Source organism: Oncorhynchus gorbuscha, linkage group LG15, assembly GCF_021184085.1.
Source record: "Oncorhynchus gorbuscha isolate QuinsamMale2020 ecotype Even-year linkage group LG15, OgorEven_v1.0, whole genome shotgun sequence".
In the NCBI taxonomy this organism is placed as follows: domain Eukaryota; kingdom Metazoa; phylum Chordata; class Actinopteri; order Salmoniformes; family Salmonidae; genus Oncorhynchus; species Oncorhynchus gorbuscha.
In genome coordinates, this window is record NC_060187.1 from 36409100 (window position 1) to 36431559 (window position 22460).

The 22460-nt window shown below is 42.7% G+C and overlaps 2 protein-coding genes across 6 annotated transcripts; one reads left to right on the forward strand and one right to left on the reverse strand.

Moving 5' to 3' along the window:
• The first annotated feature begins 287 nt into the window (after nucleotides 1-287).
• Nucleotides 288-11433, forward strand: LOC123997046 (chromatin assembly factor 1 subunit A-like). The gene is given in 17 exon segments (XM_046301006.1): nucleotides 288-598; nucleotides 3160-3210; nucleotides 3484-4117; nucleotides 4274-4330; nucleotides 4452-4613; nucleotides 4615-4697; nucleotides 4847-4907; nucleotides 5035-5106; nucleotides 5895-6112; nucleotides 6270-6450; nucleotides 6984-7064; nucleotides 7201-7305; nucleotides 7475-7718; nucleotides 9625-9766; nucleotides 9902-10214; nucleotides 10315-10402; nucleotides 10527-11433. Coding segments are annotated over 15 exon segments (2058 nt in total). The 5' UTR covers nucleotides 288-598; nucleotides 3160-3210; nucleotides 3484-3982; the 3' UTR covers nucleotides 10643-11433.
• Nucleotides 11434-11491: 58 nt separating this feature from the next.
• LOC123997047 (UBX domain-containing protein 6-like) lies at nucleotides 11492-21504 on the reverse strand. 5 transcript variants are annotated; one of them, XM_046301009.1, is made up of 12 exons: nucleotides 21403-21504; nucleotides 21089-21199; nucleotides 19823-19980; nucleotides 19613-19683; nucleotides 18835-18957; nucleotides 18542-18639; nucleotides 18162-18237; nucleotides 17830-17914; nucleotides 15677-15896; nucleotides 15383-15513; nucleotides 12558-12706; nucleotides 11492-12448 (listed from the first exon to the last, which is right to left on the reverse strand). In XM_046301009.1, exons 2-12 carry the CDS (start codon nucleotides 21169-21171, stop codon nucleotides 12341-12343), a joined length of 1302 nt encoding a protein of 433 aa, XP_046156965.1. In that variant the 5' UTR covers nucleotides 21172-21199; nucleotides 21403-21504; the 3' UTR covers nucleotides 11492-12340. The 5 variants fall into 5 exon arrangements, with proteins under 5 accessions (XP_046156965.1, XP_046156964.1, XP_046156966.1 ...); XM_046301008.1 differs by having other exon boundaries at nucleotides 21388-21464; XM_046301010.1 differs by lacking the exon at nucleotides 21403-21504 and adding an exon at nucleotides 21365-21383.
• Between the last annotated feature and the right edge of the window lie 956 nt (nucleotides 21505-22460).

Below are 22460 nucleotides of genomic sequence, written 5' to 3' on the forward strand. Positions count from 1 at the left end.
TCTGATTATCAACATGTTTAGAGTATTTACTGGTTAAAACACACTGAGTGACTTTGTCCAATCACGACTTTATTAGAATTTTGTTCCACGACACTATTCAGTGAAATCCAATCACTGATCGTACTCTCTTGAAAACAGAGAAAGCAACCTATCATAAAAGAACAACATCTCAAAAGAAGGCGTGACTGACAAAATATCCAGAAAAAAACGTCTAGATCCCGCCCTTCGGCCGGCTAGTGATCCAGCGTTCTGGCCAATCAGCAAAGGATTCTGAGGACAGCGACACGCTCCCGCCAAATCTGACTGACGGGCGCGAGGCAGCAACGGGATCCACGCAAAGGGAGTGTGTGGGAGATGCGGCTAGAATAAAATTAACTTAGTCTTAAAAGTAATAGAACCCAGTCATCGTTATATTTGCATGGTATTAGTGTTACTCTGGAAGATCTGTCAATATTGCTACTTCATATGGTTTTGTGTTAATACAACGCTTTTCCGCACAAGGATATCAAAAGTGAGGGAAGTTCTCGGATGGTGATGCTGGCGGCGGCGGAAGATCCATCCGTGGACGGGCATTTAGCATCCACTCCACGGAGGGGAGGTAGCGACGATATTTTGCTATGTTTTAACCTTCAAATGTTTTGGGCATTTAGTTATCTGAGGTAGCTATATACTGTTTGACTTGCCTTTCTATACGACCACATAGCAAGTCAACACTAACTTCTGTCGAGCTAGCCAGTTTAGCTAACTAGCATGCTGTATTTAGCCAGCTAACTACTGTACTAGTAGCATGTTGTAACTAGCTAACCTCAAGTAAGGTTAGTTAGCTAACACTTAGTTATCGTTGGCCAGACTCTCATAACATTCACAAGCTCGTAAGGTTAGTGTAAAGTGAGCTTTCATGTAACGTTAGCTAGCTACCCTTGAAGTTACCTTTAGTTATTCTTTATTATTTATTGGTCAGCCAGCTTGGAAGCTAACGTCAGTGATGTGATGAGTTGGTGCTAACCTTGCTAGCTAGACACCCCATTGCCTTCAGCTAGCTAACGTTAGCTAATATGAACCAAAACACTCAATGATTTCGGTGGTTTTGCTGACCTGCTTGTTGATTGTCAGAATATATAGCATTTTAATTAGACATCGCGCCACACATTATCGTACTGTTACAAACTTTGCTTACTAGCTAACTTAACTAACAAACAAGCATGTTTTTCTTTGAGGCAACCCCTTCTCTCCCCGCGGCGGTATGAGTGTAAAGTTAGCTATAGCCGGGCCTTTGCACTGGGCTTAGATTGATTCACCGAATGGCGGGAGAGCAAAGCTAACACCTCCCAGTAGTTTGCCCAACCACTTGTGCCATCGTCTCGTAACTAATTTTTACACTTGATTAAAAATTATATTTGAACGGCATCGATTGTCCTTTAACTTGGTTGGTGTCAAGTCTAGATAACATTTAATTGCTCCCTAGTTGACTGACAAGTATTTATTACATATGTACTTGAATAACCTGGATGCATTTGTCAAACTAACAGTATGAGTAAACTAAGAACAAACGTCAGCTCTTAGTAATAATACAGCTGAGTGGGCGATAAAGTAGTTGGTGACTAAGTCATATGTGTAGTGGCTATTCTTGTGGTTGTCCTTTTGATTTTGGACATTTTATAAAGATACTGCACCGAATGCTTTCTTCTAGTAAGTGTTGTGCAACAAAGGGACTGGTAACATGTTTGCAGCTGGAGCCATTGTACTACTGCAATTATTGATAGTGAAGTAAAAGTGCATTGAAAAACAAATCCATCTACACAACAAAAATATAAATGCAACGTTGCACAACACTTTCTGTTGGGCCCATGTTTCATGAGCTGAAATAAAATATCCTAGACATTTTCCATATGCACACATCTTATTTCTCTCAAATATTGTGCACAAATTTGTTTAACAGCACTGTTAGTGAGCATTTCTCATTTGCCAATATAATCCATCCACCTGACAGGTGTGGCATATCAACAATCTGATTTTAACAGCATGATCATTACACTGGTGCACCTTGTGCTGTGGACAATTAAAAGGGCACTCTAAAATGTGCAGTTTTGTCACACCACCACAGCTGTCAAGGTTTGATTGAGTGTGCAGCAGGGATGTCCACCAGAGCTGTTACCAGATAATTGTATGTTAGTATCTCTACCATAAGCCGCCTCCGATGTCGTTTTAGAAAATATGGCAGTGTGTCGAAATGGCCTCACAACCACAGACCATATGTAACCACACCAGCCCAGGATGTCCACATCAGGCTTCTTCACCTATGGGATTGTCTGAGACCTGCCACCTGGACAGTTGATGAAACTGGACTTGCACAACTAAATAATTTCTGCACAAACTGTCAGAAACTGTCTCAGGAAGCTCATATGCGTGATCATTGTCCTCACCAGGTCTTGACCTGACTGCAGTTTAGCATCGTAAACAACTTCAGTAGGCAAATACTAAGCTTTGATGGCCACTGGCATCTTCACGGATGAATCCCAGGTTCATCTGTACCGGGCAGATAGCAAACAGAGTTTATGCCGTTGTGTGGGTGAGCAGTTTGCCGATGTCAACGTTGTGAACAGAGTGCCCCGTGGTGGGGGGGTTATGGTATGGGCAGGCATAAGGTACCAACAACAAACACAATTGCATTTTATCAATGGCTATTTAAATGCAGAGATCCTGAGGCCCATTGTCATGCCATTCATCTGCAGCCACCACATGATTCAGCATGATAATGCACGGCCCAATATCGCAAGTATCTGTACACATCCTGGAAGCTGAAAATGTCCCAGTTCTTCCATGGCCTACATACTTGTTGAGCATGTTTGGGATGCTCTGGATTGACATGTGCGACAGCATGTTCCAGTTTCCGCCAATATCCATATACTGACTAGTTTTCTGATCTACGACCTTACCATTTTTAAAGTTATCTTTTACCAACAGATCCATATCTGTATTCCAAATCATGTGAAATCCTAATGAATATATTTAAATTGACTGATTTCATTATGAACTGTAACTCCAGTAAAATCTTTGAAATTGTTGCATTTTATATTTTTGTTCGGAAAATGTTACATGACAGGAGAATGGTTGTGGGATTGTTGTCGTCTCATCTTCCATACCCTGTTTTGGTTACAGGTATGGATGGCAAAGTCAAATCCAGCAATGCTAACAAGAAGCTTGTTCAGGGTAAGTGAATCTGGTCTTTTGAATGCATATTAGATGGTTTTAATTTTCAAAAGGAGACTGATGATACATAATGCTATCAAACTATTTGAAACAATTCAATGACATTCTAATTTAGTAAATTATATTTCAAATTAATCAAATTTGTTGTAATAATTTAGTGTCTTTGCTTTATCACTCAAACCTATCATTATTGTTTGCCCAAAGATTTGTTAATATAACATAGATTTAGTCCAACTTAAACATCAGTGATGATAAAGGATATTTTCTCCTCAGCTCGTCTTCCATTCAAGCGTCTAAACCCAGAGCCCAAGGACATCAGTGAGCCCAAAAGGACCTGCACCCTTTCCCGGCCTGGGCTCTCAGATGGGGAGAATGAATCCGATTGCTCCCCCCTACCTGTGCGCCATGGACCGGCCCTGGTTAACGGCCGTGGCCCCCTGGATGGATTCATGAGTCGCAGTACCCAAGCGTCCCCTGCCAAAAGCATAGTTATTGATCTCACTGAGGACTCCAATTCAACTGACCTTTTAAAGCAGCAACCTGCGACACCCATTGTTGCCTCGTGTCCTCCGACACAAAACAGCCACCTGAGCAAAACCCTAAGTGCTGTAACAGCCACCAAAACAGATCACACTGCCAAGACAGAGCCCATAGACTACAAGCTGAGGGATGAACAGAAGGATGGGGAGGAGGAGAAGGACGGGGGGGGACACTGCATCCATCTCGCAGCTAGACACACAGGGTTCTGACACAGAAGAGGAGGAGGAGGAGGATGAAGAAGAACAAGGAGGCTGATATGTCCAGTCATGGGAATGAGTCCATGCTTTCTCCTTCATCCACCAGCTCTCTGTCAGCGGCCGAGAGCTCCCCAGAGGCTGCTAAGACAGAGAACACTCCTACTGTCACAGTGAGTACAAAATGGCAATTAAATTCAATAAACACTCATTGTCAGCAGTGATTTTTGAATAAATCTACATCAGCAAGCTCCAGTTAACTTTTCAAATCACTATTCTGAAATGAAAAATTATAAATCTAGGTTACCTTTCTTCCTCTCTCTTTACAGGAGCCAAATACCACCCCTAAAATAGAGCAGAAAACTGTGAAAAGAAGATCTTTAAAGGTATAATTAGCGGCAATAAGTCACTTCAGTATTTGGCGTACTTTTGTATCCAAATGTCTATTTTAACATCTTCATCTAGACACTCATCTGAAACGGAATTTGTGCTTTCTTCTCTCCATAGAGTTTGCAGGAGCAAGAGGAGAGGCTACACCAGCGCAAAGAGAGAGAGCGGCAGCGAGAGGAGGCTAAAGACGCTAAAGAGAAGAAGAAAGAGGAGGCTCGCAAACTGAAGGAGGACCGGGAGAAGGAAAGAAAGGAGAAAAAAGAGAAAGAAGAGCGTGAAAAAAAGAGATAAAAAGGAGAAAGAGGAAAAGGAAAAAGCAGAGAAATTAAGAGCGAAAGAGGAGCAGCGCAAATCAAAGCAAGAGTGAGTGTTGCTTGATCAAAAACCAGCTAGCTACAGATCTGAAATGTCTTGTTACTTTTATATTGACTCTACTAGAAAAATTGATTGAATGTTTTTTATTAAAGCAAATGTAATCCTTGCAATTGACATTCACATATAATTTTCCCCAGGGCAAAACTTGAAGAAAAGAGAAAGAAAGAGGAGGAAAAACGGTTGAAAGAAGAGAAGGATGTGAGTTGATAATTTTGTTTCTATTCTCTAAAATTAAATGTAATGTCTGACACTGACATTTTTAAGCTTGACAATTGCCACTTAATTGTAACAGACCTGATAATGCATCTTAACATTTTCTATACAGAGGCTCAAAGCAGAGAAAGCCGAGATCACACGATTTCTACAGAAACCCAAGACTCCCCAGCAGGTCACAAAGGTAAGATTCCTCTGACTGGATTGAACAAGAAGAAAACAAAATAGAAATCACAAAATGGTGGTGTTCATTTCATGTTATCAGGCTAGTATCAGCTACATTTATGCCTTTACTAGACTATGGGGATATTTTATATGTGAATGCTTCCGCTCAGTGTTTGAGATCAATTGACACACTTTACCATGGCACTTTGAGATTTATTTTAAACTGCAAAGCCCTTACGCACCACTGCACTTTGTACCAGGGTTGGCTGGCCTTCTAGTCACTTGTAGGCTCAGTCACTGGTATATGTTTATTTACAAAGCCATTTTGGGTTTACTACCTTTTTTATTTGTGTATTTTTATTGTTCAGAAATGTGGTGGGTACTCTCTTCGTTTGCTGAACTTTATCCTGCTAACTGTTCCAAATGTCCAAACTGAATTTGGTAAAAGGGCTTTTATGTACTCTGTGCCATCATCTTGGAACACCTTACAAAATACTTTTAAACTGGAAGAACTTGTCCCGATTGGTGTTTTAAATTCACTGATGAAGGGTTTTGAGGCTGATTCCCTGACCCGTCAATGTTTTTAATTTGCTGTTTTATACTCTTGTGAATTCAATGTTTTTTACTAGATTACTTGTAGTTTTTCATGTCTGTCTGTCCATTTTTTTTTGTAATGACTTGGTGCTGCCTATCTTGGCCAGGGCGCTCTTGAAAAAGAGATTTTAATCTCAATGAGCCCTTTCTGGTTAAATAAAGGTTAAATAAAAAAAAATGTAAAACTTCTTATCTTTGCCTTTCCTACTTCAGACCCTTGCGTCTGCCTGTGAAAAGTTTGCCCCGTTTGAGATAAAGGAGCACATGTGTCTGGCGCCGTTGACCCGAGTCCAATGTGCGGAGGCGGTCCTGGAGGAACTGGACAGGTATCTGGCTAAGCCTGATGGAAGCCTGGATGGCCTGAGTGACTGGACCAGAAATAAGCCCCGCAGATCAGGCCAGACCAAGCCCAGAAGTACATACCCTATGAGGTGAGACCACCACACCCTTAAAAAAATCTGCGGTGACTTGAATCTCTGAAGTCTTGAAATTTTGTGAAACTGAAGAATCAGGGATTCCTAATGGAAAGAAGCCATTTTCTATACTTCCCTATTTTGACGTTGGCCCCTATTTCTGTTGTCTGCATAGGGAGTGTATAGCGATGGTGGAGGTGGTGGAGGGACCCAAACCGGATGGTGTGCCTGACAGGCAGCACTACGGCCGCATGAAGCTCCTTCAGTTCCGTGAGAACTACCGGCCTGCCTACTGGGGCACGTGGAGAAAAAACAGCCCCCACATCTCCCCTCGCTGCCCTCTCAGACGGGACAAGGTGAGGCTTCCCTCATTCTCTGACCATGATCCTTTTCAATCCTTTCACTTCTTTACTTATTAGTTTCTGCCATGTTACAAATCACGATATATCCATGTTTGACTCAAGATTTAGATTTGTAATTGTTTCTTTTTTTTGTAAATATATTTTTTACCTTATGTATCGTTAGATAGCGCTAGTCAGATGTACGTACCTGCGCAAAAACTCTGGTATTTTATTTTTCATCCTATAGCTTGTTCCCATCTTTTTAAATAATGAGCCAACATGTTTTCAGCACTTATTCCCTGACTGATCGAAACTCGTTTTGTCATGCTCTCTTGTCTCTCTGCAGCAGACATATAGGGCGCAATCATTGAATCGCAATACATATTGAATTGTGATAATCGCAATGCATATCATATCATAAGTTTTGTGATATCATATCGTGAGGTCCCTGATAATTCCCAGCCCAAACTGGTGGTGATGTCAGGTGTTTTGTGACTTCCATGTTTCATGCGCTTTCTATATAGGACTAAAGTCTGTGTTTCCTCTAGGACCTGTTGGATTATGAGGTGGACAGTGATGAGGAGTGGGAGGAAGAGGAGCCAGGAGAGTCCCTGTCACACAGTGAAGGGGTAGGTCTCTTTTTCAATACACTTCTGTCACAGCTTTTGGTGCTTTGTTGTTCTGTTTGATATCAAGATTAGCTCATTGTTGTAAACTGAATCATTCCAGCTGATTGTGAGGCCCTAAACTGACTTGTTTTTGCAGGAGGATAATGATAATGATGGAGGTGAAAATGATGACGATGATGAGGATGGTTTCTTCGTACCACATGGATACCTATCAGACGGGGAGGGGGCATTGGAGGAAGAGGTACTTTCAATTGCTCTTCATTCCTTATTCATGTCTTTATTTACTGTTCTTTTCCAGTGGACTGGATTGACTAATGATTGACGTGCTTTACATTGTATGGGGTGGAGACATTATCCACGGCTTATTTTTAGCACACTTAATTGCTCCTATACCTGTGGTGTGAATCTAGGAGGGTGGCGACCCAGAGAAGCAGAAGGTGCGTCAGAAGCTGAAGGCCCGGGAGTGGGATGAGCTGATGGCCAAGAAGAAGGTGAAGGTGCTAGAGGCTGTGGTGAGAGGCTGTGTGTGGGAGGGACAGGGTCCCCATCTGGAGCTCTTGCAGCAGTTTGCGGTGTGCCTGCTGGAACCCCTGCCCAAGCCAGAGTCCTCCACCCCAGAGGACAACACACAGAAACTACAAGAAGATGAGCAGCGTGAGTACATTCTTATGCCTTGGGGAACATCACTCAGGTAAGAGGAGTTCTTTTGTCTCTGCAGTATTGTCTTTTAGAACCTTTTGGGCCTTAGCCTTGTCACCTCTAAGTGATCATCTGAGTCATGTTTTACTGACTGAACCGTGATGAAATGTAGGTCTTGGTTTGCGTGGAAAAACTGACCGGGTGTGCTTGTCTTTGATATGCTTATCTGAGTTCTTACAGAATGATGAACATTGGTAATTTGGTTGAGCCATGTGCTATTTGAATAGTGTCACTAGCTAGGTTTCCATTCAATTGGCTACAGATTTGGCTATAGATTTTCATACGAATATTCTAAAATATGCATGAAGAAAATGTGCATTTTCCCGCTAGTGGTGTATCCACCAAACGGACTTGTTGCAGATAAAAAATATGTGCATGATGACGTAGTGCACACAATATACTTTTTTCGTGTTTGGTTTTCGGTACATGAAAACTATCTAAAGTTCTGTGTGTTTCCATCGCACTTTCAACTCTACTGATAGTTTTGTCACATACTGTTGTGTTAATTAGCAAATGTACCTACTCTGGTCTTGGCACATGTGCTCCGCTCACAGATACACTGCAGGTAGGCTAGTCTACATGATGACATTGTTATTGGAAAGGAGCATCAAGATCACTGTGCGCTTTCACCACTGTGAAGTTCATCAGAACTGATTTAGTTTGTTTCCCAGGTTGTAGTGAGAGGAAAACACACCATATCATCGCGTGACTACAAGTTTACTTCGATATGATAATTGTTATATCAATATTTTCACATAAAGGCATTTCCACCGCCGTTTCCGCGTAATACATTTTGCAGACAAAAAGATCCCCACCATCTGTCCTCTTGGTAACAATCACCAAAACAAAAGCTAGACAATCGGGGAGAATTGAAATCAAATTTGTTATTTATTTTTTACCCTTTTTTCTCCCCAATTTCATGGTATCCAATTGTTTAGTAGCTACTATCTTGTCTCATCGCTACAACTCCCGTACGGGCTCGGGAGGGACGACGGTCGAAAGTCATGCGTTCTCTTATACACAACCCAACTAAGCCACACTGCTTCTTAACACATCCATCCAACCCGGAAGCCAGCTGCACCAATGTGTCAGAGGAAACACCTGGCAACCTTGGTTAGCGCGCACTGCGCCCGGCCCGCCTACAGGAGTCGCTGGTGCGCGATGGGACAAGCATTTCCCTACCGGCCTAACCCGGACGACGCTAGGCCACAGACCTCCCGGTCGCGGCCGGTTACGATAGAGTCTGGGCACGAACCCAGAGTCTCTGGTAGCACAGCTGGCGCTGCAGTACAGCGCCCTTAACCACTGCGCCACCCAGGAGGCCCTCGATAGATCAATCTTTTTGCAAATTTTGACGGCAAGGAAATATAACCCAATAAAGGTAAAAATCTTTAGTGTGGCCCTCCTGACCTCGTTAAAGACCGAAAGCGGCACCACTGGTCTAAATGAATTTGACACCCCTGGTCTACACCAAAATCTATCTTTTGATTGTGGTGATGGATGTAACACCCGAGACTGATATGAGATGTACCTGTAATCATCATGAAGCACTTATTGATAGCTGTCTAGACTGCAAGGGAGACATCTAAACTTAAGACCATTCACAATCGCATAAGAGATCTGTATTGTTTTCAGACCAGCTTTATATGCGACATCGACGTCAACTAGTATTTACTGTGCTACAAGTGATTGTGAACTGTCAACGCTCTTCATGGCTGACCTGAGTTGCTCAATAGCTGCCTGAGTGGAGTATCTGTTCATATTGAATGGCGCCTTCTGCCCAAACCTTGCGTGAATAAGTCTAGATGTAGAATGTGTTTTAAAAAACCTTCCCATCTCCCTTCCCAACCCATATATTCAGTGCTGTCCCAGTTGTTGCCCCTGCTACATGGAAATGTGAACAGTAATAAGGTGATCATCACAGAGTTCCAGGAGTTTTGTCGCCAGCAGTCGACCTCGCCCATCTCCAGCCCTCAGAACTCAGGAGACAACATCCCCACCAGGTGACTTCAAACCTGATTTACTTTAACGCTTGCTATGTTACAGAATTAGTCAAGTCATACTAAACTTGTGCAGATGCTTTATAAAAGTATTAATTTTTCATTACTGAAATGGTCTCTCATCTGCTTCTGCTCTAGGGTCCGTCTAAAGCGCCTTATCAAGGGGAATGCTGTGTATGAGAAGCGCTCAGCCTTCAGACGCTGCTGCTGGTACGTCAAATCAGATGTCCTGGCTCGCTTCATCCAGGAGGCCCTCCCTGTACCCTGCCAGTGGAACTACCTCACCTCAGGGACCCATGTGCCCCGTGAAGAGGCCCCAGCGGCCACAGGCTCACAGGGCAACTCCCCAACCACCCCCCAGGCCTCCCACACGCCATCCTCCAACAAGAGGAAGAGTGCCGGCAGCATGTCCATCACCAAGTTCATGAAGAAGGCTGCCGACCCTGAGCAGGTTGGACACGTCTGGTGAAATCTTAATATGAAGTTGCTTTGTTCTGATCCTATTGCTTTGACTGTTATGTCAGATTCTAATGAGTACTCCTTTTTTTCAGGTGGAGGCGATGAAGACAGATGGGTTCCAGGCAGACACAGAGGAAGATGAGGATGAAGCAGACTGCGTCATAATCAGCACACAGAAAGGTCAGTTTCCTGGCATATTGTCTGCCTTTAGACAGGAGTTAAGTGGAATTAAGAGACAGGGTAATAGTTTGTCCTAGATATTTCTAGGAGGGGAGGCATTGACAATGAATGCCTTACTCTGCAGGATCTTCCAGAAAAGATACCTCCCCCAAAGAGAACGAGAGCACAGAACAAATGGAGGTGACCCCCTCTGACACAGCTGCACTCTTCTTGCCTCGGGCCACTCCCACCCTGGCCTAAGGACTGCCCCCTGACTCTGGGTGTGTGCGTTTGTCAGAAATATAATCAGGTCTTCAATCAAGATAACACACTGGTAGTGGCACACATGCCACCCACACGGTATTACAACCCCACTTTGCTCCATTAAGTACCAGACAGTGCCTGTAAAAAGGAAAATGTCTGACAAATAAACTCATTGGTGTATTTTGTTCCAATGTTAAACCATTCATTACTTGGTTCAGTTGGAATGTCAGACATGTTTATATGGATGTCTTTGCTTGGTGAGGAGTTGGATGGCTCAGACAGTCAAGGCTCTTCTACCACAGCTGATTGGGTGGACCAGTGCCCACTGAAGTAGTTGCTGTCTGCTTCACCGTAGGCCCAGTGTAACTTTTATATATGTATTTGTTTTAAAAAATTAAAAATACTTGAACTGGTTGAATTCATTAAAAAATAAATCATTAAATGTACTGCACTTTTATATGCCCTGCCTTATCTGGATGCCTTTATCAACACGCCACCACTCATCCATCCTTTCAAGGAGTACTTCATGTTTAGTTAATGGGTTTCATTCAATATGGCAAGTGCTGTTTTTCAGGCTGCTAACGTAGTGCTAATTGTACTATTCTAAACCTTCATTTGTTTGTTAATAATGGTTGAGGTGGAATAGTAAATGGCTGTCCAATATTAAAAACTTTGCGGTTTGCCTTACATTTGTGGCAGAGAATGCTCTCCTGTCACAACTGTTGCAGTTTGCAGGTATGATTTAAGGTGTCTCAATTTCTTTAAATAAAGCATTATTTAAAAATGAACATGCTTTGTGCAGCCATTTGCAAATCATGTTTACTTTTTTTATGGGGGATACAGCAATACCTTGATGCAACATTCATCTTTATTACAGGCAGGTTTAAAAGCAACAAAACATGACTGAGCATGACCTTCATTTTCTAGTTATTCTTTAACAAGGTTAGGAAAATATTTCTTAGTACATTTGCTAATTGCTGCTGTTCATGTCTGGACTGAACTGAAACATTGGAGGTTACGCCTCAACGCACACAAAGCAGTGGACGTGCTGTGAGGAGAGGTAGGTTGTCATTCCAGCCATCACCTGGGATAAGCTGCAGCAAAAAAAAATCATTGTTGGTTACTACATACAGTACAAACCAACAAATCAGATTTCCATGCTGCTGAAATGAAATATAATAGGAAATGACTCAATTGAATGACTTACAAAACCCTCATTCAATAAAGAAAGCTAACATCAGGAGCTCTGTCCAGTAACCTTCACTTTTAAGGTGCTGCTGTAACCTTAGTGTTAGTGAGGTCAAATAGAATATTACAAGTAATCTTAGATAAAATAGCTTAACCGATATACATTGTGGTCCACAGCTAGTCTGGCTCACAAGAACAGCAACTGAAACCTTAGCACTCGACAACCAGTCTGGTCACCACCACCCATTCGCTCATATGTAAAGCTAGTATTGTATGTCAGTATTTGTTGCGTAAGCAGGATGCGGAGCAGAAGGGTGACACTGGCAACAGGATCTCATACCATGCTGAGCTCTGTAGAAGTACGGGAGCAATTTCAGATCATCCTACATTCAAGGTACAATACAAAAAAACACTGCATGGCATTATGTTTCCTTTAAAGGATTAGTTGTGTATTTCTACAGCCTTTGAAATGTGGTTTAGGGATGGAGGTGGAGATGCAGGGACAGTTCAGCCAAGGGTTTGAATATTCTTCAGCAGCACTGGCTTGAGGAGAGCGGCAGAAATGTCCGCTTGCACTGCGGCATCCCAAGAAAATGTCAGCAGAACCGCAGGGACCTCCCGAGAGAGAGAGGCATTAGTCAGCACCTTTGTACAACAAAAGTAAATTGGTTGCAGTGCTTATTTTGCCTGATATTTACATTTCTGAAAAAATGTCTCTGCTTACCAGGCTACATTCATTCAGGGCCAACTCTTGGGCCTCCCGGAGTTTGTGTCCTCCTGGCGCCACCAGCTCAAAGGGCTGCCAGCCGTCCACCAGGGAGTCCCGCACAAACTGGAAGAGCACAGACACCTTGTCCCAGGCCAGGAAGGTGCCTGAGGGCAAAATATGTGAAAATGGAGGCACTGTGCTTTTATAGCATTATCCACTAGCGTTGCTGCAGGTAGAAAATTCTACTAAACTATGGAAGTTACATTGTAACAGAGTTTGAGTTTTGTGCAATTAAGGTTCACAGAGCTACGAGTCCTACTGCCAAATTAATCTAAGAATGATTGTCAGTGTCAAGTTATAAGCACCCCAATGTATTTGACTGGTGAATACCTACAGTACACCAGCTGTTGGAAACCCTAAACATTCTTTGCTCAAATGTTTATAGAGTACAAGTAAAAGGTTTGGAAACACCTACTCATTCAAGGGTTTTTCTTTATTTTTACTATTTTCTACATTGTAGAATAATAGTGAAGACATCATAGCTATGAAATAACACACATGGACTCATGTAGTAACCAAAACAGTTAAATCAAAATCTATTTTATATTTGAGATTCTTCAAAGTAGCCACCCTTGGCCTTGACAGCTTTGCATACTCTTGGCATTCTCTCAACCAGCTTCATGAGGAATGCTTTTCCAATAGTCTTGAAGGAGTTCCCACATATGCTGAGCACTTATTGGCTGCTTTTCCTTCGCTCTGCGGTTCAACTCATCCCAAACCATTTCAATTGGGTTGAGGTCAGGTGATTGTGGAGGCCAGGTCATCTGATGCAGCACTCCATCACTCTCCTTCTTGGTCAAATAGCATTTACACAGCCTGTGGGTTTGTTTTGGGTCATTGTCCTGTTGAAAAACAAATGATAGTCCCACTAAGTGCAAACCAGATGGGATGGTGTATCACTGCTGAATGCTGTTGTAGCCATGCTGGTTAAGTATGGCTTGAATTCTAAATAGCACCCCCACACCTCAATGCCTCAACAAAAAGTTCAAATTTGGACTCAGACCAAAGGACAGATTTCCACTGGTGTAATCTCCATTGCTCATGTTTCTTGGCATAAGCAAGTCTCCTCTTATTATGTGTCCTTTAGTAGTGGTTTCTTTGCAGCAATTCAACCATGAAGGCCTGATTCACGCAGTCTCCTCTGAATAGATGATGTTGAGATGTGTCTGTTACTTGAACTCTGGAAAGTATTTATTTGGGCTGCAATCTGAGGCTAGTAACTAATGAACTTATCCTCTGCAGTAGAGGTAACTCTGGGTCTTCCTTTCCTGTGTCAGTCCTCAAGAGAGACAGTTTCACCATTGCGTGATGGTTTTTGCAACTGCACTTTTTTTTTTTTTTTTTTAACTAGGCAATTCAGTTAAGAACAAATTATTATTTACAATGATGGCCTAGGAACAGTGGCTTAACTGCCTTGTTCGGGGGCAGAACAACAGATTTTTACCTTGTCAGCTCGGGGATTCGGTCTAGCAACTTTTCGGTTACTGGCCCAACGCTCTTGAAGAAACTTTCAAAGGTCCTGAAATGTTCTGGATGGACTGACCTTCATGTCTTAAAGTAATGATAGACTGTCGTTTCTCTTTGCTTATTTGTGCTGTTCTTGCCATAATATGGACTTGGTCTTTTATCAAATAGGGCCATCTTCTTTATACCACCACTACCTTGTCACAAATGTATTAAGGAAATAAATTCCACAAATTAACAATGCACACCTGTTAATTTAAATGGCTTCCAGGTGACTACCTCATGAAGCTGGTTGAGAGAATGCCAAGAGTGTACAAAGATGTCATCAAGGCAAAGGGTGACTACTTTGAAGAACGTCAAATATAAAAAAATATGTTGATTTATTTAACACGTTTTTAGTTACTACATGATTCCATATGTGTTATGTCATAGTTTTGATGTCTTCACTATTATTCTACAATGTAGAAAACAGTAAAAATAAAGAAAAACCCTTGAATGAGTAGGTGTGTCCAAACTTGACGTACGGTCTATCACAGTGCCATCCGTTTTGTCACCAAAGCCCCATATACCACCCACCACTGCGACCTGTATGCTCTAGTCAGCTGGCCCTCGCTACATATTCGTCGCCAGACCCACTGGCTCCAGACCCACTGCTTCATCTATAAGTCTATGCTAGGTAAAGCTACGCCTTATCTCAGCCCACTGGTCACGATAACAACACCCACCCGTAGCACGCGCTCCAGCAGGTATATCTCACTGGTCATCCCCAAAGCCAACACCTACTTTGGCCGCCTTTCCTTCCAGTTCTGTTGCCAATGACTGGAACGAATTGCAAAAATCGCTGAAGCTGGAGACTTATATTTCCCTCACTAACTTTAAAAATCAGCTATCTGAGCAGCTAACCGATCGCTGCAGCTGTACCTAACTCATCCCCATATTGCTTTTTATTTTATGCTCTTTTGCACACCAGTATTTCTACTTGCACATCATCTGCACATCTATCACTCCAGTGTTAATTTTCTAAATTGTAATTACTTCGCTACCATGGCCTATTTATTGCCTTACCTCCTCACGCCATTTGCACACTTCTTTTTTTCTATTGTGTTATTGGCTGTACGCTTGTTTATTCCATGTGTAACTCTGTTGTTGTTTGTGTCACACTGCTTTGCTTTATCTTGGCCAGGTCGCACTTGTAAATAAGAACTTGTTCCCAACTAGCCTACCTGGTTAAATAAAGGTGAAATAAAATATAGATATTTGTTTAACTCTATTTCTGCTTATCACATTAAAGTAGGTGTTTGCTGGCAGATACCGACCCTGGAGTATGTTTCCATCAGGCAGTCGTATTCTCAGCAGGGTGTAGTTGTACTTCCTCCTCTCCCTCTGCTCCTCTCTCTCCCGCATGGCTTTGGTACGCAGCATGGTGTTCTTCTCCACCGCCTCGCTCCTGATTACCACACACAACCACCATAACTTTATCTTACAAACAAAATAGTCATAACTGGAACAAACCACCCAACAATAATACACATGTCATGTGCACTAACGGAGTGTACCTTACACAATAACAAATACAAGTAATATCAGTGCCATCAGTGAGTTGTCCATACTTTTGCTGCTGCTCCCTCTTGAGCTCCTCTGCAGTGAGGTTGTAGAACTCTGGGGGTAGTTCGAAACGCATGGCGTTGGGGGAGGGTCTGAAGGTCTGGGGCTGGTGGTCCAGCTGGGCTCTGACTGGCTCTCCCCTTTGCAGCCGGTCCATACTCTCCTTCATCACCTCCAGGGCCTCCGGGTCATGCTCCATCAGCACCAGAAACTCTTCACTCTCCTCTGGGAAGGCAAGATGAATCTGCAATTATTATCCCGGGTACCACTTCCAGCAGTGGTTCTCAACTGGTTTTGTATTGGGATCCAAATTGAATCAGGTTGTCTCGATCCAATATTTGCCTCGCTTTTTGTTGTTGATGTCGTCAAAGATGCAATCTGGAAAACTATTTTGATAGTAAATGTAGCAATTATATGACAAGGGAACAACAGTCCCACTGTTGTCATTGTCAATAATTCCATTTTGCACATACAGTTGAAGTCGGAAGTTTACATACACTTAGGTTGGAGTCATTAAAACAAGTTTTTCAACCACTCCACATATTTCTTGTTAACAAACTATAGTTTTGGCAAGTCGGTTAGGACATCTACTTTGTGCATGACAAGTAATTTTTCCAAAAATTGTTTACAGACATTATTTCACTTATAATTCACTGTATCACAATTCCAATGGGTCAGATGAAGAATGTTAAGCTCACTGGTTTGAGACCAAAAACCAAATCCGCTAAATAGTGCTGCTAATAACTCTATATTGAAAATACTGTGAGAAAAATTGTTCAGAGGATAAATTATGAAAATAATTATAGGTTTCTTACAATTGTTTTACCCACTTTCTTCCTGGTTTTAGTTTTGACTAGAGTATAACATACACTACATTACCAAAAGTATGTGGACATCTGCTCGTATGGAGTTGGTCCCTTCTTTGCTGCTATAACAGCCTCCACTCTTCAGGGAAGGCTTTCTACTAGATGTTGGAACATTGCTGCAGGGACTTGCTTCCATTCAGCCACAAGAGCATTAGTGAGATCAGGCACTGATGTTGGGAATTAGGCCCGCAGTCTGCATTTGAATTCATCCCAAAGGTGTTTGATGGAGTTGAGGTCAGGGCTTTGTGTAGACCAGTCAAGTTCTTCCACACCGATCTCAAACAAACCACTTCTGAATGGACCTCACTTTGTGCACGGGTGCATTGTCATGCTTAAACAGGAAAGGGCCTTCCCCAAAATGTTGCCACAAAGTTGGAAGCACAAAATCGTCTAGAATGCCATTGTATGCTGTAGTGTTAAGATTTCCCCCTGGAACTAAGGGACCTAGCCCGAACCATAAAAAACAGTTGACACTATCTGTTCAGGCAGGTTGCATTCTCCTGGCATCCGCCAAACCCAGATTTATCCTTCGGACTGCCAGATGATTAAGCGTGATTCATTACTCCAGAGACCGTGTTTCCACTGCTCCAGAGTCCAATGGCAAGCTTTACACTACTCCAGTCGACACTTGGCATTGCACATGGTGATCTTAGGCTTGTGTGTGGCTGCTCGGCCATGGAAACCCATTTCATTAACCTCCTGTTGAACAGTTATTGTGCCGACATTGCTTCCGCAGGCAGTTTGGAACTCAGCAGTGAGTGTTGCAACCAAGGACAGACGATTTTTACGCGCCTCAGCACTCGGTGGTCCCATTCTGTGTGCTTGTGTGGCCTACAACTTCACGGCTGAGCAATTGTTGTGCCTAAACATTTCCAGTTCACAATAACAGCACTTACCAGTTGACCGGGGCAGCTCTAGCAGGGAAGAAATTTGACGAACTGACTTGTCGGAAAGGTGCCATCCTATGATGGTGCCACGTTGAAAGTCACTGAGCTCTTCGGGAAGGCCCTTTTACTGACCATGTTTGTCTATGGAGATTGCATGGCTGTGTGCTCAATTTTACACACCCAACAGCAATGGGTGTGGCTGAAATAGTTGAACCAACAAATTTGAAAAGGGTGTCCACATACTTTTGTATATATAGTGTATTTAAATAAAAATACTCAGACACTCATTTAAAACCTCCCGCGACACACCAGCTGAGAATCGCTGCCCTTTAGTATGCCTCTGCAGAAACATACTAGGCCACACAGACAATAGGATGCACAGATTTTGCATTTGGATGAGTTTACCCTGTCCCTCCACATCCAGCATGATGCTCTGAAAGCCCACAGCCTGCAAGAACTCCCGACTGCCCTCCACAGTCTTCACCTTCTCCTAAGGAGAGAGAGAGAGAGAGAGAGAGAGAGAGAGAGAGATCAGACAGAGAGAGAGAGATCAGACAGAGAGAGAGAGATCAGAGAGAGAGAGCGAGAGAGAGATCAGACAGGGAGAGAGAGAGAGATAGAGATCAGACAGGGAGAGAGAGAGAGAGAGAGAGAGATCAGACAGGGAGAGAGGTGAATGGACCACACCGACAGAAAACATTGAGTCTCACATTACCCTCCTTATGACTCAAATGTACCTGGAACACCTTGTTACTGAGTTTGATCTTCCTGTACTTCTCCTCTGTGGGGTTCTTACAGATGTTTTCAATGTACCTGACAGGATGGGAGAAAATTATGGGATGTCAGGACACTCATTGCATGAACTCTTGTCAACATGACAATGTAAATCACACATTATAGCAAGGTTTCCCAAACTCGGTCCTGGGCTCCCCCCTGGGTGCACATGTTTTTTTGCCCTAGCACTACACAGCTGATTCAAAGAATCAAAGCTTGATTATGAATTGGTTATTTGATTCAGCTGTGAAGTGCTAGGGCAAAAAACAAAAACGTACAGTCAGGGGGGCCCCTGGACAGATTTTTAGGAAACCCTGCATTATAGGACAGTTCCATTTCTCACTTGCTTATGATGTCCACTGCAGCCTTGACTTTCTCCCTGTCCTTGTTGAAGGTATGAACCATCATTATGGAAGCCTCCACTGCGTCCTCTTCAAACCGCTGTTGGACAAGAGAAGGTTTATCATGTGTATTCAGTCAGGACCATACTAATGAAAAAGGAGAGTTTGTGACAAATTAGTGTTTTTTACATCAATTCTTCATGTCAGTCAAAATCAGATAATGCAATCATGATTATCATACAATCATGACTATCATACAATCATATGACTTTAAAAAGAAGAATCACAGACCTACCATGAAAATGGCCTCCTTAATGTGCACTTCTCTCTCGCTCTTAGTTAAGGTGGCTCCAGTAAGCGGGCAGGTGAAATACACACCTGTTACTGAGAGAAATGCCGGATCCTTAATACTGGAGCCCTGCAAAAGACGACACATACTAGCTATAAATAACAACTCAATAGCAGTAATGGCACAATAATTTGTATGTGAGCAACAGTAACATGCTGACCACACCGCTCGCGTTGGTAAATAAATGTACACATACATGTTATTCAATCATTGCACCCACACTTGTCGTGCGCTTGTGACGTTTGACTCGCTGCAAGTCCCGCATCTCCCATCTCCTCATTGGTTTTTAGCAGCATATACCCACATGGGTGATTTTAAGATGAACTGAGGTACACACTCCAGTCTAGTTGGTAGTGGTAATGCACCTTAAAGATGGTTGCTTACTGCCATTTAAGTCAAAAGAAGAAGCCTGAAGGAGGAAAGATTAGTAGAAACTAACTTTACCCTTTTATCTGTGAATAATTGTCAGAGTAGAGGACCTTGTGCATTTCAGATAAAATAACAACCCAATGTTAATATCCCAGGACAAATTAGCTAGCTAAATGTTTCATGCTTTTCAACCTGTCCCCAAATGAATATAGTTGGTTCAGAGTTTGTTTTGACATTTCAAACTGCGTGTCCTGATCGCATCTGGTGTGGGTGGACAAAATAAAGATGCGTGCGATGAAGTATGCGGTCTGGTCAGCATGTAAGGGAAAATGTATTCATGTAATGTATTCCTTGCCTCAACAGCTGTTATCTTTTCCTTCTCGGTCGCTGCTACTGCTGCAGCTTCTGCCTCAAGCTCTCTTTTTACTGTGGAGTGATAAATAAATAAAGACCATTAACCCACAACCCAGTTCTCTATTTCTGACCACTGATGTGAAACACCTGCACGGCTTTGACATCATCAGTCATTCAAGCAGCAGTTGTTGGATGCATAGGAATCGCTCACCCTGGAGCCGGATGGCATCCTGTGAGGTTTGTGCCCGTGGGCGTGGCTGCCCCTCAATCCTGGCCAGAGCTGCAGCCCCTGCCTTCTGAGCTCCTTCAGTGGGAGCAGCATGATGGGGCTTGGCAGGGCCACTGTTCTGCACCACTCGGGGCTTGGAGCTGCAGGGAACAGAAGGGGACATGTTCACCATTTGACTGCACTTACACTGCATGTTGTGATGTATAATATAATAATAATAAATGCCATTTAGCAGACGCTTTTATCCAAAGCGACTTACAGTCATGTGTGCATACATTCTACGTATGGGTGGTCCCGGGGATCGAACCCACTACCCTGGCGTTACAAGCGCCATGCTCTACCAACTGAGCTACAGAAGGACCATATAAAGTTATATGGCTTGTTAGCTAAACTCACAAGGGTTTGCATTTAATAGAACAGGCTATGATGATGTAGTCTGGCTGATACCAAACTCAAAGTCCTCCTGACTTCAGAGTCTGGAAAGGCTGTTTTGATTTTATTGGCAGGATGAGTTGATAATGAAGTGGGCTGTGCTTTTACTGTTTGGTTCTCCTCTGGCTCTCCCTCACACCGTGTCTGTCTTTTACGCCTGCTACATTAGGTTACTCTCAATCAAACACCCACAGAGAGCTGCGACTTCCATTACATCGGTTACAGTTTCAAATCCAAACGAGAGGTCTCAAACATAGAAATATTATATTTTGTTCAACCCCCGAGGAATTGTTGTCGTTGTTGTTGAGAGACCCAATAAATGCCTCCGGTCAATTACTGTGCGAATATCGCATTAATAAACGGCCTCCTATCCAGACCAGTGAGTCACTGCTCTTCCTCCATAGAGATCCTATTAAAATGGTCCGTGCTACCCGGGATGTCCACATTGAAGTTGACACTCTAAATGGTTAGGATAGGACCGTCCCAAGGATAACGGAGAGCACTGACCCTATTACATTTTAATTTAATTAACGTTATAAAGTATTACAATTCCTGACTATGTCTTCCTCGCTGTGTGGTGGCGTAAACCAGGCCAATGTAACGATGATGCACCCTGTCCTGAACACTAGAAAAACAAACATCACAGAGCCCATCCAAGTAACGGGGAAGGCAACTCTACAAATCAGACATACCATATATTTGCGGTGTCGATTATATAAACATATTTTCGACAACTAAACTGTCAACAGCATGAGCAAAGCAGCTAACGTTAGCTGGCTCCGTTAGCGTGCTAGCTCACTGGAAAAGTTTGTTTACCTGCCGCCTTCTGCGAGTTTCTTTCCAGGCCCCGCTGACTTGAATTTTATATCTTTCTTTATGTCCTCGAAAAATTTCTTCATTGTTTACTGTTTTTCACAATAAAATAACCTGAAACACAGCACAACTGAATGAGAAAAGCTTAGTATATTATTTACATCAAAATGCAAGGATCGTTACCCCAGCCACAAAGTCCTGCTCCGCCTATTTCGACAATGTATTCTTAAATGTGATTTTAAACCTAACATTGAACAATTTTTTAAACTTATGCCTAACCGTAAATTAAGATCAAAACGCACATTTTGTTTTCATACATTTTTACGATATAGCACATTTGGACTTTGTGGCTATGCTATCTAGTGGAAACACCGAAAGAAAGAGGAAACGGGTCTGTCCACGAAGTAGTGATAAATGATGTACAGCGGCCTCTGGTGGTCTGGATGTACAATCATGCGGCTGCGTTCCAATGAAATAAATATGCTTTTCTCAATTGCGTACAAGCAATTTTGGGATCTATGTTGAAATCTATAGCAGAAGAGCAATTATCAAATTCTCAAATTCATAAACAGAACTTCTGATCATTTTATTGCCTTTGTACCCGACTTGTATATCTTAGACCATCTTTTGCAAAACTTTAAATACAAATGTAATCAGTGAATACAAAATTCAGTGTTTAGCAGGGGCTTTTCTAGAATTTAAAGACATTGGGGGCATAGCCCAAAGCCAGTAGGGGGGTCTCCTCGGGGAGGAGTTTCAACAGCTAAATGCATTAATTTGTTGCACTTTGAGATTAATATTGAGAGATTAGATCTTTTTTTAGGTAACTTGCACCTTCCACAGCAGACACTGCCAGTACTCAAATACATTTCCTACTGTGGATCTCTCTACTCTGGAACACTCTTTACTCTCTACTCTGGAACACATAGCCTACATATACAGGCTATTGCCAAAAACCACTCAACATCAGACAGAGTCTGACCTGTCCAATACGGCAAAACTGATGAAAGAATCCCACAGTATCCAAACAAACACACACTCTCTCGCTCTCTCACACACACACACACACACACACACACACACACACACACACACACACACACACACACACACACACACACACACACACACACACACACACACACACACACACACACACACACACACACACACACACACACACACACACACACACACAGTGCAGTAATTAGAATCAATAGAGCAGCTTTAAGTGATACAGTCTACTGTGCTCACCCTTCCTCTGCCTCTCTCCATCACTTTCTCTGTGCCGTCTGTTGCTGTCTCTCGTCTCTGTTCTTCTGTTGCTGTCTCTTAGTATTCTATGTTGCTGTCGCTTGTCTACCATCCTCTCTCA

What these genes read in the sequence shown, in the direction of transcription:
- LOC123997047 (XM_046301009.1), bottom strand. Translation starts at nt 21,171, where the DNA reads ATGAAGAAATTTTTCGAGGACATAAAGAAAGATATAAAATTCAAGTCA. An exon ending in GCAGTGGACATCATAAGCAA is followed by an intron (nt 18,238 to 18,541) that starts GTGAGAAATGGA and finishes CCATCCTGTCAG; the next exon opens with GTACATTGAAAACATCTGTA. An exon ending in TGATGGAAACATACTCCAGG is followed by an intron (nt 12,707 to 15,382) that starts GTCGGTATCTGC and finishes TTTTGCCCTCAG; the next exon opens with GCACCTTCCTGGCCTGGGAC.